This window comes from Sarcophilus harrisii, chromosome 3, assembly GCF_902635505.1.
Source record: "Sarcophilus harrisii chromosome 3, mSarHar1.11, whole genome shotgun sequence".
Lineage (NCBI taxonomy): Eukaryota > Metazoa > Chordata > Mammalia > Dasyuromorphia > Dasyuridae > Sarcophilus > Sarcophilus harrisii.
In genome coordinates, this window is record NC_045428.1 from 400801994 (window position 1) to 400814207 (window position 12214).

The window sequence follows — 12214 nt, forward strand, 5'->3', positions numbered from 1 at the left end:
AGGAAGCTTAAGTACCATGTTATGCCAGCCTGAGGAATCTATGCTGAATTCTAGAGTCATTTAAAACTTTTAAATAGGGGAGTATTGTAGTCAGAATTGTGCTTTAAGAAGTTTATTTTTATAACTGTGTGAAGAGTAATCTAAGAGGAAAGAGACTTAGAGGCAAGGATTTCAATTAAGAAATTATTATCATAGTATGGGTACAATGTGAGAGAGGCCTGAATGAGAATGGTAAATTTGTTAAATGGAGAGAAGAGGATGGATGGAAACTAGGTGAAATACGTGATAGGACTGACAGAATTTGGCAAAAGACTAAACATGTGCAGTAAAGAAGATTCAAAGATGAACCTAGATGCCAGATAGAATGGTAGCAATACAAAAATAGGAGAGAGTGACAGAGCAATGGACAGGTTTTTGATAGATGATGAATTCTATTTTGGGGTGCCAATGGTATACTCTGATGAAGACTCTCAGCAGCATTAAGATAAATAGTAATCCTAGATATCACACACTAGCATAGACCACAGATACTACTAGGATTAATTTTGGTCAAAAGCAAGTTCAAGGTAGTTGTTCTCAATACACATGAGAGTCCCAATCTAAGGTCACCTGAGTACTCTCTGTACACTATACTTCCCTTTCTCCATTCCCAACCCTCCTTTCTCCATTCCCAACCCTCCTTTCTCCAAGGTATTTTGGGATATTCCAGCCACTGTTTATGAATAACCAAAATCGTTTCACAAAATATCTGTGAAAGATGACATGCTGGGTAGTTTTGTTGTTTTGCAGTTTTATTATTTATCTTTTTTTTTTTCAAGCATCAGTGCAACTTAACAGAATTCTAATATCTCAAGGTCATTAGAAAATTAGGCAGGCCTAAAACATGTAAGGTCAGTCAATATTTAACATAAAAACTATATTGTAAAACATAGACAAATGTGACAATGTTCACAGTTATGTGCATTTCCTCTACATAATAGAAATAATGAAGAAAACACAGTAGGCTCAGTAAAAACTGTTAGTAGAACAACAACAACAAAAAGCCTTAATGGGAAAAAAAAATCTATGTGCCAAGTTATTTTCAAGTCCCAAGACCCAGTAAGTAATGAATATAATATTTAAAATATAAAAATAGAAATATAGTTAATTCTATTAAGAAACTCTTACCCATCTTTGTTGAGGTCCACTACTGCCACATCATAACCAAATGAAGAGGCCAGCCCTTCTCCTTCAAACAAATGTTCAGTAAAAAGATGTGCAGATTTCATGTCTCTCTTTAGGAGAACCACAGCTCCACTGTGGTTGGCTCTAGGTGCCCCAGACACAAAAGTGATCTCATCTTTAGAGATAATACTTTTTCCTGAATCCAGTGAAAAACCTAGGAAAGCAAGACCAAGACATACAACATCACAACAAATTTCTATTACAGGAAAAGATGATGTCACTGGTGTTTCCACTATTATCACCTCCCTGCCCCACCCCAAACCCCATATGCCTTTTTCTGGTAAATGGAATACAGAGACAAGAGCTTTGGCATTCAGGTAAAAGAAAAAACAAATGATAAGAACGATCAGTGCTTTCTAGGCATATTAAAGACTTCAAAAAAAAAATATCTACTCTAGTTAGCATTTACATTGCATGAAGCATTTATACAGTTTATAAATGTAACTGTAACCTCATTTTAATGATGGTAATTGGGATAAGTGCAACACTTAGGTTATAAAATATGCTATATAATGAGAGCTAAATGTAATACAGTACATATTTGTGTATACACAGAAGACATGATTTGACTTTCAGCAGAGCTGAATCCATGCAGTAAAATGTGTTCCACCATTCTACATTACATAATACAACAATTAGGTTTTGATACGTTGATAAATCTTCTTTATTCACTCTATTCTGTAATCAATCAAAAGAGAAATCTTTAATACACAATAGATAGCACATAAATGTTTCAAAGAAATTTGGTTCTTGGTCATGGACATGCAAAAAGAAAAAAAAAAAGCCAAGATGTAATGCTGATATTATGTAATATTTGATTAGATGCATGATGGGAAAATGCTATCCACATTCATAAAAAGAATTATGGAGTCCGGATGCAGATCAAAGCTTACTATTTTCATTTTTTATTCCATTCTCATGGTTTTTTTTCCCCCTATTGTTCTGATTCTTATCTCACAATATAACTAATGTGGAAATATGTTTAACATGATTGCACAAATATCTACTTCAGATTGCTTATTGTCTTGGAGAGGGGAGAGAGGGGGGAAAAATTTGGAATTCAAAGTTTTATTAAACAGAATGTTGACAACTATTTTTAATTGGAAACTTAAAAATTATTTACCAAAAAATTGTAATATTTAAAAAATTTAAGTAGTTGGTATCAACAACAAAAGTTATCATTTCTCATCGAAATTTTTAGGGGACACACCTAACAGAAACTGCATCTAATTAACTCCAATGGTTTACTAGAAACTATTAGTGGAATACAAGTACTAAAACATGTATGTGTGTATATACCTATATGTGTGTTTCCATACACATACAGGTATACGTGTAGATAGATATATATGCATATATATATACACATATGTGCATGTGTAGGGAGGAGGACTGTAGATAGCGGCAGTGACATGGTCAGGTCTTAAGGCATAAATGCCAAAACTTAGCCATTCAAATTGAGAAATGAATCTAAACAAAAGCATAGCAAATGCAGAAAATTAGCTTACCCACTTTCTTTTCTCTAACCAATAGTAATATTCACCACTACTGTTATAATTCTCAAATTGAGAGCTGACTTTATAATATGATATATAAGAATAGGAGGTTTTGCCCAAAATGTTTCATTATCAGGCTATCTCTGAAAAATGTTCAAGGACTGAATCCTTGCTATCAAATGCTTTACATTGTGGTTTTGTTTAAAATGGAGACTTTAAAAAAATGGAGACTTTAAAAAATGCTGACAAGATGGATTTATTAAAAAAAAATGACAAAGACAATTTACTTGTCATCATCTGCAGGGTCACAGACCTAGGTAGCTATTCATCATCACATCAGGAGATTTGTCGACCCTTACATTGGGGGGCTGTGTTTTGTAAACAAACTGATCAGGATCTGTATAGGAAACACTGGTCAAAAAGAGAAGGCCTGTATACACACAGGGGGAAGAAATCAAAGAAAAAGTAATTACACTTGGTAAACAGAATGATAACTGTTGTATCTCTCTTCAGATAACCAAAGATATGACAGCAGCCAATGGATTCCAAGTTGTGGAGTTACCTCCTCAGACCTCAGATACTTCTGCCCTTTATTCACAAGAAATAATACCCAAGAATTTGTTTATCAAACAAGAAATCTACAGGCAGCTGAAAAAATATAACCAATGATGGGTTTGCTTCCTTGTTCTACCATTGAGTCCCAACAAGAGAAAAAATAAGTGATAAGAACTATCACTATATCCTAATTTTTAGGGATATTAAAGACTTCAAAAGAAAAACATCTTTTCTATTTAGCATTTATTTAGCTTGAATCATAAAGCATTCATTCAGCTGATAACTAACTGCAGGCTCATTTTCAGGATGGCACTGGAATGAGTGTAACACTTGGGTTATAAGCTATGCTATAATAAGAGCCATTCATAATGCACGCATCCTTATGCATACACAACAGGGCAGGATTTGACTTTCAGCAGAGCTGAATTTATGTAGGTTGAGTTTTTCCATTCTATGCAATGATCATTCATTCAAAAGGAGACAACAGCAGTGTGAGAGTTGCAAATATTTAGAAATTACAGCAAATCTCCAGTTAAAACATACAGAGGAACATAAGCTCCTTAAGGGCAGGGTTTTTTGGGGTTTTTTTCCCTTTTCTTTTTTCCTTTTTTATTTCTATTATTTAGCACAAATTTAGCACGTAATAAATCCTTAATACTGGATTGACTTGATTGTCTGATTAATAAATATTTGCTGTTTTACTGAATTAATAGCTAAAACAAAGGTTTATTTTGGCTAATACACTTAGTATTTCCAAATAAAACTGACTTGAAAAATAAAAGGTGAGGGTAGTCTTTTAGTACACATTCATATACCAACCTTATATTCTAACATCAATGTTTAACTTGAAAAGTATAATGAGTGTGGATAAAATTCATAATGGGAAGGACAGCCTTCCCTTCCTGTCCCACTGCCAGAAAATACTCATATGTATTGACTCATACATTTCAAAGTCTTAAATTCATGACATGAGTTGATACTCCCTCAGTTCCTACTTTTGAGGCCTTTTTACTCCATCTTCATCAGTACTGTCTTTGAATGCCTTCCATCTTATTGTCTTCTGTTTTTTCTTGGTCTTTAACTCAGCCTTTTAAGTGTAAATAAATAGTATTTTCAGGACAGGGGTTTTGCTTTATTTTTCCCTTCCATTTGGTAATTCCTTATTGGATCTGCCATTTGTCTATAAAGTTAAAGCGAAATATTTTTATAGAAGGTAGTCTTCTAAAATTTCAGGCCATAATTTTCTCTTTCCAGCTTCCTTATTTGCACTAAGACCACAGGACTTGAGTTGGTAGGACTTCAAGTATCATCAGATGCAATCTCTTCACTTTATAAGTAAGAAATCAAAAGCCAAAGGTGGTAACAGGAGTTTCCCACAGTCACGCCAACCAAGAAGCAATGCCATGATTCATTCTCAGATCTTCTCCTGCCAAACCCAGTGTAAGAAGGACTATTGTATCAAGGAGTTTTTATCAATCCTATACAGGTACTTTCTTCTCTTTGTTTAAGGCAAATTCCTCAGCTTAATTTGGGTTGGTTAATTTTTTTTTCCTTATCTTTTTGCCATGAAAACCACAGGAATTGTTCTTCATGTCAACTGACACCAAGAATTAGACAATTATAAAATTATAAAACTATTTATAATTACCACAGTATACTTGAATAATTTACAACAGCCATTAGTACTATCAGTAAGTCTTAGGCATTAAAAGATTGACACAATCACCATTTTACAGGTCTTCATCATAGCTCTAGCAGTAAAGCTAAAGCTAGAAACTAATTATTACAAGCCAGGAGCCAGCCAGCCTGAGCCCCCACACCTTTCAGTCATACTTACCTTTCAGAGAATGAGCTAAATCACAAAATAAGAAATATAAGATCTTTACCATTCCATTTAGTCATTCCAAACATAATGAAACTCTTACAAATACATTCATCAAGAAGTCTGGTAAAAAGGGTTAGCACTCCACATGAAAATTCATATCTGGTTATCTTTTCTCTTCCCCCCCCCCCCCCCATTTCAGGATGGTTCATAGTTAAATGCCACCCATGAGTATAATCCCTTCATTCTATGTACAAAGCAAAAGGCCATACATCTCAAAGCCAGGAATTTCTGGGAGGCCACTGATTTGGGGAATGATTAGCATTATTATTCTTTTTAAGATATCCCAAATGAAACAGAATTCCATTGCTAAGTAAAAACAGGTACAGACAGGTACCCTTCACTTTGACTTTTATTAGGCAGAAATCAAAGGAACTCTGGAGTTCTGAGATATCCAAGATATAGGGAATGATCCTATCGTGAGAGGGACACAAGAATGTCACAAAACAATAAACTGGCCTGGAAATGTTTGCCATCTTCACTTATTCCTACCTAAATAACTGTTAGCTGGAACAGGAACTAGACTTTCATCATGATCAGTCTCACCACCAACTTCATAAGGCCCATCTTCAAAGATATTCATGTCAAAAAAAGTGTTATTCTTTTGCTCTGCACGAACAATTCCTGAAGAAATGAAATGGCAAAAACAAATGGAAATGAAGATAAAAATGAAAGAAAACAAATGGTTCCTAAAACATTTTCCATGTGATCACTGAAGAGAAATCAGCACAGTTGAAAGGAGAGTAAGAAGTGAGAGAAAATAATGATGAAGTGGATTCATAATAACTACGGTGAAAAGAGTATTACTGTCATCCACCCAAATTCTAAAGAATTCTAATTTTGAAAGAAAATTGAGATTTTAATAATTTTTAAAAAATAGATGCCTTGAATCTTAATGATATCTCTATGTCACAAAACTAGATGAAATATGTTATAAAAAACTATAGAATATATATATATGTATATGGGAAACTGACAAAAACTTCCTCTATAAACAAACAAAAACCAATTTAGCGTCTTTACTGTGATGTTAAAAGTCAAAATTTATTTTTAGCCCCCTAAGAGATAGGTATGACCAAGTTATAACTTTCTAAAACTTTATACATTTAATTTTTAAAATAAAATTTCATCATTTTATATTCATTGTGCTGCTCCTGCAAATAAACAAAAAACAGAAATAAAACCTAACTTCAAGTCCATCCTATCTCCTCTTATGTCAGAAGCTTATATTAACAAGAGCTGACAGTTATACAGTGCTTTATGGCCTAGAACCGCTTTCCATAAGTTATCCTCATCCTACCACTATGAAATAGGAAGGGCAGTTTTAGTATGATTATTTTACAACTGAAGAAAATTAGGTCAAAGAAATTAAATGATTTGTTTAGGGTTACCGGGAAAGAAGTATGGCAGAGCTGGGGCACAAGGCTGCTTGCTGCTTCTAAAACAACCCTCATACTTTCCATCAAAAGTGGAAGAACTATCTTTTCGCAGAATTAACAATAATTCCTTCTTATTCAAAAGAAATCATTTAAAATCCCTAAAATACCATTTCAACAAGGTCAGAACCATGTGGCAAGGCACAGGAGGCATGTGAGAGATTACACAAATTTGTTCAAGAGTCACATGGGCTTAATAGATTAAGGAAAAGTGTAATTATGAAATTTATCAGATGGTCATATTTATAAGAATCATTTTTAACAATCAAAATCTTTTTTTAAAAGGCCTCATAGGAAAGAAGAAAACTTTAAAAGCAAAGCTTTTTCTCTCTAGAGAAAATAAAATTCTTATTATTTTTTTTAATCAGGGAAATTTTTTTTGCCAGAATTAGAAGGAATCCAGCTGTTCATCTGTTTTCCAACACTTTCAATGTCTGATAAAATTATTTTTATTATACCAATAAAAGTTTTTAACATTACTTCTCAATTAATAACTGTGGACTCATGTCTACTTCATTATGGGTAATTCAGCCAACCTCCAACTTGTCTGCCTCCCCGTCTCCCCAAATCATGGCTTTTCCGTGAACTGACCATCTCAGAATCTCTTAATTCAACTAGTATCCACTTAACTGACTGCCTTATTGCAGGCATATGACATCCTAGGAAAAAATGCTGAGTTTTGATGCATTCACTTTTCATTCCTTAACTTTTCTTGATACTTATAGATAATGTTTTGAGGGAAAAAAATTCACTTCCCATTGAGACTTGTCTGTCAGATATCAAACTTGATACTAGTAACCATTGTAATCACACCAAAAAGAAAATTGTATTTTCCATGTATCATATAATTACCTAAATATGATGATTAAAAACAGCAAATAAAAGAAATAAAGACGAACTAAAAAAATTAAGACTTTGATGAGGAATGTAAATGTGGCATTATAAACATTTCCCTTTAAGTCATATAATTTACAGGTAGGAAAAATCAGGATATATTGTTTTACCCACCCTTGCTTCTTCTATATGCCACACTCTTCAGACAAGGGATATTGCTTATAATTTTTAAGTCAAGTTTAGACATTTAAAGGATCAATTTTTTAAAGTAGTATAGTTTTTAAATAGTATAGTAATATTCTTACTTCTTTATTTCATCTGTCTCTTGCATTTGCATAAATAAAACTGTTCCCCTGTTTGGTCTTCCTCTTTCCTATAGCTATAGACTACTAAAATGTGTCCTTTATTAGGTGCTTAAAACCGTTAGAGATTTTTTAACATTGTTTTCTTCCAAAATAAAAGATCCTTCTTTTATTCTTAATAATTTAGTTTTTATAAATTCTTATCATTCTTAGCACTATTTTAAAAATTTTCCCCATTTGTTATCTAGTAATAAAGTACTCCTTTAGAGAAAATTAATCCTCACTATTGAAGTCATGGTAGTAGTTAAAATACTTTGAATCCTCAAAATTAGTTTTATAGACAAATGACCATTCCAGCTTCAAGACTTGGTGTTTCGTACCTAAAATTAAACCTAAGAAAGTAAAAATTCTTTGACAAAAGTAAAAACCTTCACTTTTTGTGTGTGTAAGGAACACACACACACACACACACACACACACACACACACAGAGACACGTTTCCTACCTCTTCCTTATTCTACTTAAATCTGTCTAATCATTTATTTTCAATTCAATACTGATTAAAAGTTTCTTTTTTTTTTTTTAACAGATAATTGTTTATTTTACAAAAAAGAATACATAGGCCATCCACATGGAGCATGGCTCTCAGAAGAAAAATAATATTTGTTTGTAAGGAAACAGGTTCTCTTACCTTTCCAATTGTAAGTGCCTGGAGCTCCAAAAACTATATAATGGAAATCTTTAGTAAAAGTTGCAGATACACCTTGCTGACAGGAACCAAATTTTTCATGACCTCTCAAACGGCCATCACAAAAACTCCAATCTCCTCCATCCATGTCATCTTCAATGGTAAGAGACTGACTCAACACATAGCACCTCCCAATTATGTCTCGAGACTCCTGTTTGGTGTTAACATGTTGCCTTCTCTCATACCGATGGGCACATGTCTGTGAGAAGTAAGAGATAAAAGGACAATTAAGTCTGTAAAATTAGTTCATAACTCTAAGCTTTGTAGAGGATTGATTGCATGGGGACTATGAAAAATAAAAATGAGCAATTCTATGAATTATAATAATTCACTCATCATTTTAGGATCTGATCAAAAAGCATTTTCTAGTTGTTTGGTGAGATGACAACTAGATAACTTTTAGCTCCTCAAACATTGTCTAGTTCTCACCCAAGGGGATATTGCAAGTGCCAATTATTAGATGCTAATTCCTAAAGAGCAAAGAAGAAACAGCAAATCTCAATTTATTACAAAAATTTATAAAAACTAAATTATTAATTATAAACGTATATCAAATATAGAACTTATCTAAAAAGTCTTTTTATTCCCTTCATTTTTAATCAACTCAATACTAACAAAGTATTACTAGAAGTTTCGCATAGATAGAATCTACACATACGTGTATCTACACATACATGTGTATATTTACTTACATGGGTATTGCATACACATATGCATATGTACATGTATGGATTTATTACAGAGATAATGTTGGTACCAGAGAGGAGAATCCCTTTCTACAAGGAGATAAGCAATTCTTTTACAATTTATAAAGACGCCTGAAGCCCTCAGAGATTAAGTGATTTGCCTAGAATCATGTAGTTCAGAATCATTCCTGATGCTAAGGCCAGCTTCCTACTTACTATATAACACACTGCCTGTCATTTACTACATGTGTTGCTTTAAAAACAGGGAAAGTATATATAGTCTAAAAAAGGTAATACTCTATATTTTTCAACCTTTTATTATAAAATCCATAGCAACCCTCCAGGTTTTGAACATGTATTGAAAATCAATGAAAATGCTCATAAATTTCAATAATTAAATTCTTTTCCATTCTTTTCTCTCTCACCCCCAAAAAACCTACCATAAAAATAACAGAATCCTTTGTTTCTTAAAATGCCACTTATTCCTTTTTGCACAGAATTCATGCAAATATAATAATAGTGACTCAATCCATAAGAATTCACACTAACTTTTTATAGATCTTATATTTCTTATAACATTTTTTAAAAATCTAATTTCATGTTATGCCAGTTAAGTTTACTTTAGGTGGAGTTTTAGGAAATCTCCTGTAATCCTGATTTTAAGTGACTTTGCTAAAGTCAGCTATCAGAAGTAGGACATGAATGCAGACCTTACATACAATATGTCACCTTATGTTTCAGCTTATATGAACTGCAAATTTATTGTGTAATTATCAAGTCCTATGGCTTTTAAATATCTTCTATATTTAGCATATTTGAATTTGTAATTAATAAATCAATATTTATAAACTTATAAATTTATAGTTAATAAATTTATTCTAAATATTTATATGTTTATGCAATTTATTTTTAGAGATAATCAGAGTTAAGTGACTTGCCCAGAGTCACACAATTAGTAAGTACCTGAAGACACATTTGAACTCAGGTCCTTCTGACTCAATCCACTGAACCTTCTAATTTTTAAAAGGCAAGACAAACCTATTTAAAAATATATCAAAAAATAAACATTTCCACAGATGGTCATTAGTAGCAAAGTCTAAAATAGCTGGTCCTTTAAACCAGCTTAAGTTTTTAGTACTTACCACGACCTTTCCCCCTGGCCCCTGACTCTGGACAGTGACACCCATCCACTGGTCTTCCTTACTCTCAGAATAAGGGTCAGCTATGATATTAAAAGATATTATACATATATGTTTAGCATTTTGGAGTTCTTTGAGAATATAAACAAAAATAAGTTTGCTTCTTTAAAAAGTTTTTTTTTAAAGATATTACCAAGAGACCCATAGAAATTATTACAAACCTTGGACAAATTGATACTTATTCATAAGGATGTTTAAAAACATTCCATGGGTTTATTTTTAATTTGTGAAATAAAACAAGCATATTCATAACATAAAAATAAAATGATGATTGTTCATGAAACTGCAAATCCATTATGTACATCTTGCTATTCCTTTTAAATATATAAAATTATAATGTAAATTTTTTCCCTCAAGGTTGCCCCTTGAGATGGCAACCATTAAATATAAATATGTATATGTACATATATGTTTATATATACACACATATAAAATCATTCGATACATACTTCTATCTATCAATTCTTTCTCTACATAGATAGCCTTCTTTCATGTGTTTTTTTAAATCAACGGGTATTTATAATAGTCGAAATGACTTAGTTGCTCAAAGCTATATTTAAAACAATATTGCTGTTACTGTATACAATGTTCTTTTGATTCTTTTTACTTTGCTCTTAATTTTCTCACAAATCTATCCACACTTTTCTAAAATCAACAAACTCATCGTTTCTTGTTACAAGTTAAGAACTCCTGCTGTTCTTTTTTTTTCTTCACATAGAAGTGTTTCTTAAATTTCAACTTGAAGCCAAGACATCTAAAATTTATTATTTTTCAACCCAATATATCCAATCAGAACACCATAAAACTATATAGTAATAAATAGTAACACTCTTCACTTGAAATAAATGAGTAGAAAAGACCTCAATTTCACTTCTTTTTCTAACAATGTTTTTTGAGTTGTCTTCCCCACTGCATCATGAAGTGAACTTTCTGTGGCTAAGGATTTGCCTTTTTTTTGTATATAGAGTATTTAGCATGATGTATGGTATACAGCAGGTTCTTAATGAATGTTTGCCTATTTGGCAATTTAAGCTTCCTTTCTATGTCCCCAAAGTGCCAGTGATATGAATTACCCTTACTAATCTAGAATGATCTTATTTATTTCTATTTTATTTTTAACTCCTAAATCATCTTCCTTCGAAGCAATGTGTTGTAGCTGAGAGAATTCTGAATTTGGGATCAGAAAGATATCTATTCAATTTCTGCCTTTGAGCTGCTGCTATGACCACTGGCAAGTCACTCAATCTGTCTAAACCTCAGGCAATACTCTGAGGCTATCACAAGATGGTGGAAGTTTCCACATCAACTCACAAATCACCAGACCTTGACATACTGACATAAGCAATATTCATTATTTAAGCTAATCAGGGACCTGAAGTCTAAGGTCTATTCGAGCGAAATACAAAAGTTAAGTGAAAAACAACATGTAAGTACTAGCAAGTTCTAATTCCATTTCCAAGTGTAACCCACCATGGAGTTTTATGCAAGTCCTCCCACTGGTTTTAGTATTTCTCACCAGTAAGACAATAGTATTAAGTCTTATCACCAAGATGTAAAGATGATGTTTTTGGAAACTGAGAGGATGCCCATCAGTTGGAGAATGGCTGAATAAGAGTTATAGTACAGGGATATTATGTAATATTATTGTTCTATAAGAAATGACCAGCATGCTGGATGATTTCAGAAAGGCTGAGAAAGACTTCCATGAACTGATGCCAAAGGAAGTGACTAGAACCAAGAGAACATCATACAAAGCAACAAGAAAATTATGTGATGATCAATTCTGATGGACGTGGTTCTTTTCAACAACATGGTAATTCAAGCCAGTTCCAACGGTCTTGTGATTGAGATA

The 12214-nt window shown here is 32.7% G+C and overlaps 1 protein-coding gene across 2 annotated transcripts in view; it reads right to left on the reverse strand.

Moving 5' to 3' along the window:
* Nucleotides 1-12214, reverse strand: part of ITGA6 (integrin subunit alpha 6) — a 101576-nt gene that overhangs the window by 33295 nt on the left and 56067 nt on the right. For both annotated transcript variants that reach the window (XM_003763957.4, XM_023499286.2), the window contains exons 3-6: nucleotides 10306-10385; nucleotides 8421-8676; nucleotides 5650-5781; nucleotides 1168-1378 (exon numbers count right to left, since the gene is read on the reverse strand). In XM_003763957.4, the coding sequence (XP_003764005.1) occupies nucleotides 1168-1378; nucleotides 5650-5781; nucleotides 8421-8676; nucleotides 10306-10385 (679 nt within the window). The remainder of the gene's footprint in view (nucleotides 1-1167; nucleotides 1379-5649; nucleotides 5782-8420; nucleotides 8677-10305; nucleotides 10386-12214) is intronic.